Source organism: Octodon degus, unplaced genomic scaffold (assembly GCF_000260255.1).
Source record: "Octodon degus isolate 3935 unplaced genomic scaffold, OctDeg1.0 scaffold00037, whole genome shotgun sequence".
Taxonomy (NCBI): domain Eukaryota; kingdom Metazoa; phylum Chordata; class Mammalia; order Rodentia; family Octodontidae; genus Octodon; species Octodon degus.
Genome location: NW_004524613.1, coordinates 2,347,865 through 2,353,182, shown reverse-complemented (window position 1 = coordinate 2,353,182; position 5,318 = coordinate 2,347,865). Strand labels below are relative to the sequence as shown.

The 5,318-nt window shown below is 41.1% G+C and overlaps 1 protein-coding gene across 1 annotated transcript in view; it reads right to left on the bottom strand.

The window, feature by feature from the left end:
- Nucleotides 1-5,318, bottom strand: part of Tpx2 (TPX2, microtubule nucleation factor) — a 66,827-nt gene that overhangs the window by 34,313 nt on the left and 27,196 nt on the right. Inside the window, exon 4 of the mRNA XM_023714951.1 lies at nucleotides 3,541-3,663. Within this exon, the coding sequence (XP_023570719.1) occupies nucleotides 3,541-3,663 (123 nt within the window). The remainder of the gene's footprint in view (nucleotides 1-3,540; nucleotides 3,664-5,318) is intronic.

Below are 5,318 nucleotides of genomic sequence, written 5' to 3'. Positions count from 1 at the left end.
GCGGTCGCTGTGCTTTTGCTTAGCTTAGCTTGCTCTAAGTAGGTGCTTTAGACCACTGAGCCATCTTACCAGCCCCTATAAATTCTTTTTAATTCATTATTTTCTATTTATTTATTTTAGTGTATGTTTTTAGTGATCCTTAGGTAATAATATATTCATCTTATGAACTGGTACATACACAATCCTAATGGCAAACTATCACAGCTTACTCAAAAGAAAAATATCTAGATCTGAGAGGGCAGCTAGGTGATAGAACACATATTCAGCATGCATGAGGTCCTGAATTTAATCGCTTGCACCATAAAAAGAAAAAGATCATCTATACCTGTTAAAACAATTGAATTTTAAGTTAAAAAGCCTTCTTATGATGAAAACTCCAGACCCAGACGACTTCCCTAGTTAATTCTACAATGATTTAAGAAAGACATCAATTCTACACAATTTCCTCTGAAAAAGTAAAAAGGGAGTATTTTTCAGCTCAGTCTATAAAGCAGATTATCATACACACATACAAGAAAAAGCCAAGATCTTTCATAAACAAGGATGTAGATTTCTTTTAATTTATCAAACTGAACTTAAAACTCCCTGGCTCCACACTAGTACATAAAGCCCAGCATTACGAGGCTGACGCGAAAGGATACCAAATTCGGGCCCAGCCCAGGCAACTTAGTGATTAGCAAGATACTACCTCAAAATAAAAATCTAAAAAAGAGCTCAGGATATAGCTGAATACAAAGGCCTTGTGTTTTATCAGTACCATAAAGAAAAAGACAGATGGACAGTATCAGTTACTAAAAAAAGGTTTTGAGCTGACCTTGAAGATGAGTAGGCATTTGTCAGTCAGAAGGGAATGCTAGGCAGAGTCAACAATTTTAATACAGAAGGGAAAAAGTACAGCTAATGAGAAAGAATACAAAGAGTCTGAGAGACCTAAGAGGCATGCATATAAAGTGCATGCATCATCTTTGCCGAGAAAAACTTTTATTTGGAGCTACCATGTACTATTCTATTTAATGATACAAATCACTGGCTCAAACACAATTACAGTAAAAGAGGTAAGACTAAGCAACATGACATGCCTTTTCAATTCAAGAACAAAAAGAGCATAGTGATATAATCCCAACCGGTTCCAGCACTGTGGAATGGAGAACACAGAGATCTCAAGTTCAAACCCAGACTGGGAAAACAGGGTGTGTGTGTGTGTGTGTGTGTAACAGGGTCTCACTATATATACAGTTCAGGCTGGCCTGGAACTTACTACGTAGCCCATTTTGGACTAAGCCTGGGAAATCTAGCAACCTAGTGAGGTCCTACTTCTAAACAGAAACATCATAGATGACTGATAGATGCATGCATACCCTTGTTTTTTTAAAAGATTTTATTTATTTATTTATTTATTTATTTATTTATTTGTGTGTGGCCAGCTCAGCCCACCAGGGGGCGGGGCTGGCTGGCATGTGGTGCTGGGAGATTGAACCGCGGTCCCTGTGCTTTGCTTAGCTTTGCTTGTTCTAAGTAGGTGCTTTAGACCACTGAGCCATCTCACCAGCCCCATACCCTTGTTTATAGCAGCACAACTCATAAAAGTTAAATCTTGGATAGCGAGGCACAGTGGTGCACGCCTATGATCCCAGCACTTGTACTTGGGAGGCTGAGGCAAGAGGATCACTTCAAGTTTAAGAAGAGCCTAGACTACAAAGTGAACAAGGAGCGCCTGCCTGGCAAGTTCAAGGTCCCAAATTTGATCCCCAGTACTGGAAACTGAACAAGGCCAGCCTGAACTACACAGCAAGACTGTCTCAAAAGGAGTGAGAGGAAGGGAGGGAGGGAAGGGAAGGGGGAAAGACAGAGAGAGGGAGAGAGGGAGAGAGGGAGAGAGGGAAAGAGGGAGAGAAGGAGAGAAGGAGAGAAGGAGAGAAGGAGAGAAGGAGAGAAGGAGAGAAGGAGAGAAGGAGAGAAGGAGAGGGAGAGGGAAAGAGAAAGAGAGAAAGCAAGAGCTGAATGTTGGCAATAGCCTGTACGTCCATCAACAGATGAATGTATAAAGAAATGTATTCATACATGATGAGGTACTAGTCTGCCATCAAGAAGGCTGGGGTGCAGCGAGCCCACAAGTCCAGGTGTGGTGGCCCACACCTGCAATCTCAGTGGTGGGGAGGCTGAAAACAGGAGGATCACTAGGAGTCTGAGCTGCATAGTAAGACCCTGTACCAAACACAAAATGGAAAAACAAAAAAAAGAAAGATAAACTTTAGTCATTTGTAGGAAAATGGATGCACCTTGAGACCATGTTAAGTGAAATAAATTAGACAAATAAGCTGAAATGTCACATGAGTTCTTTTGTGAGAAACCCAAAATATAAAGACTAAACTAAAGCCACAGTAAGAAACAGGGAGACAGATCTTTTGCAACAGGGGACTAAGAGACAGAGGATGAGAAGGAAAGGAGTGACAGGATGGAAAAAAGAATTAAAACTGATTACATCCATGTACCAACTCCCCGCAATGAATGTGGTCATTATGTACTGCACACATGGATAAAAGCTGCATTTTCAAATATTTATGGTGACAACTGTCTAACTTTGTAAATACATAAAAAACGCTGAAAAGCATCCATAAGTGAATTATACAATATGTGACTTAGATGTTACATGCAGTAGTACTGATTTCTGTTTTAAAAGAACCTTTTTTTTTTTTTTTTCCTGAGCCGGGGATTGAACTCAGGCCCTTGCACTTGCCTGAGCTATCTCCCCAGCTCCTAAAAGAACCATTTTTAAGAAGGCTTACAACATCATAAAACATGCTTTTCATGCTCTGATCAAACAGACAATATTCTACAGATTTAGTAGCCACTAGTGTAAAATGTCAGTTATCTTTTAAAACTAGAAGTTTTGTGTTTTTATTTTGAGAGAAAGTCTCACTATATAGTTCAGGCTGACCTCAAACTCCTGTCGATTCTCCTACCCCAGTCTCCCAAGTGCTGGGATTACAGGCATGTGCCCCCACATCTGGTTTTTTAATCAGAATTCTTTCTTGTATGGTGGCAAGCAGCAGATTTCTCTATTATACTGTTTCCCAGTCAGACCCAGATTCAGTTACAGTTAGCCTTCACACGAAAATACAACAGTTACGAGCCAGGCATGGTAGAGTAAACCTGTGACCTCAGCACTCTGAGAGACTAAAGCAGGAGGATTTTAAGTTCCACTCCAGCCCCAGCAATTTAGCAAATTAATGATAATCTCAAAATAAAAAAATTTAAAGGGCTGGATGTACTTCAGTGTAAAGACTCTGGGTTAATCCCCAGTACTTTAAAAAGGCCAGTTATGTACTTAGCAATAAAATACAGCTTAAGTTTCAATAGATATGTTTAAAAACCCATTGCACATGGTTATCTTTATATTCACTATAAAATGGCTTGGCCCACTTTTATCAAGAGATACAGCATTAAGGTGATTTCCTCAGCTCAGCTCCTCAGGCTCCTAATATATTTTCTGTTCCACCTTTCTGTCAAGGAGCTTTTTTCTACAATTTTGTTTCTTACCTGGTTGCAAAGGTGTGAGACTAGCTTGCTGAAGATTTGCTTTTCTCAGGGAAGTTTTGCTCTGAAAAAGCTCTCCTGTCCCATTTTTCCCAGGAAACTTATTCTCCAAATTGGCCTTCTCTTCTGTAGAAAGGTAATGTTCTCATTATCCAAACAGCGAACAAAACAAATCAGCAACAGGTACTTAAAACGGGGAGTAAAGCACCTTCCAGGATTCTTCCAACTCATATACCCCAATACAAGCACAATTCCAGTACTCAAAAGGAAACAAGTACACATTATGTTGGAGATAAAGACTCCAAGAACTATCACTAGAATGGCAACAATGAACAATGTATGATAGACAAGTACCAATCCGACCTTGTGAACAGCTCCTAATCTTTTAGAGCCACACAACGTGACCTACGCTTATCCATCACCCAAGTACACCATGTACCTTGTAAAGAAAACTGCAGCCACCAGCAAGTGCTTGGCTTTCTCAGGCCCAGATTCAACAGTGCTAAAGATGGGAACGTGGGATGTGTGAGAAAAGAGCAGGGCTAGTTTCTCTCAAGAAATGTTATCTCAGGCTCTGCTGGGCCTGAAAGTCAGTGCAAAGCAGGAAAAGGTCTGTTCTACCCGGGAGGCAGGGAGCCCTGCACAAGTGCTCTGCACATGCGCACTGTGAGAAAATGGGGCCATCGGAAAAAATTGCAAAAGTGATGCTCATGCTATGGTCATTTTAAAGACCGTGGGTAAAGCTTTTCTTCTACACTGTAATTAATAGTATGGTTATGCCAATGTTTCTTTTCTTTTTCTTTTTTTTTTTTTTTTTTTTTTTTTTTTTTTTTAGGAAAGGGTCTATAGGGTGTTCTGGGTATCACTACTAGATTAGACTTGTGGTGATCTACCTGTTTACAGCCTCCCAAGAGCTGGGATTACAGGCGCACACCACCATGCCCAGTCTCAAGCCCAGTCTCAATTGCAGTCTCAGGGCGCCCTAGGGGCAGAGCCGGCACAGCAGGCCTGGGGATTGAATCCCTGGCCCCTGCGCCTGCTTGTAGGCACTTTAATCCACTGAGCTATCTGGCCGGCCCTTAATGTTTCATTTTTGCTTATTTTTTTAAACACTTGAAAAATAAGTCCTCAGCCCAGGCATCCCCCTCCTGGTCCCAGCAAAGCAAGGGCATGGTGCTGACTCCTCCAGGACAGCGGACTCTCCTCTCTCTTCTTTTCCTCCCATACCACCTTCAACAGACCCCTGCTGTCAGGAGCTTCACTGGATGCCCTGGAAATCCTTTTCCAAGGAAAAATGCGAATGCTGTCACATCAGACACTGCACCATGAGTGACAAGTGCAACTACAATGGAATCATTGTTGCTAACACAAACTGAGGATATCTCTAAATAAGGACAGAAATAAGAAAGAATAAAATAAAGGGACCCCTCAACTACTGTTCTCATATATTATCCCAAATTATACAAAGACATAATCACTTCCTTATTTATTGACCTGTTTTTAGGGTTTGTTCTACATCATAGGACGCAAATTACAAATCCTATCTAGGTAGGGGAATTAAGTTCTCAGTAGTATAACATCTCCACTTAAAAATGAATAGAGGAGAGCCAGGGAGATGGCTCAGTGGAATAAGCGCTTCCCTGGCAAGTGCAAGGGCCTGAGTTCAATCCCTGGTTCCGCCAAAAAAAAAAAAAAAAAAAAGAACAAGATGAATTTTGGCTGGTGAGATGGCTCAGTGGTCTAAAGCACCTACTTAGAACAAGCTTAGCAAAGCACAGGGA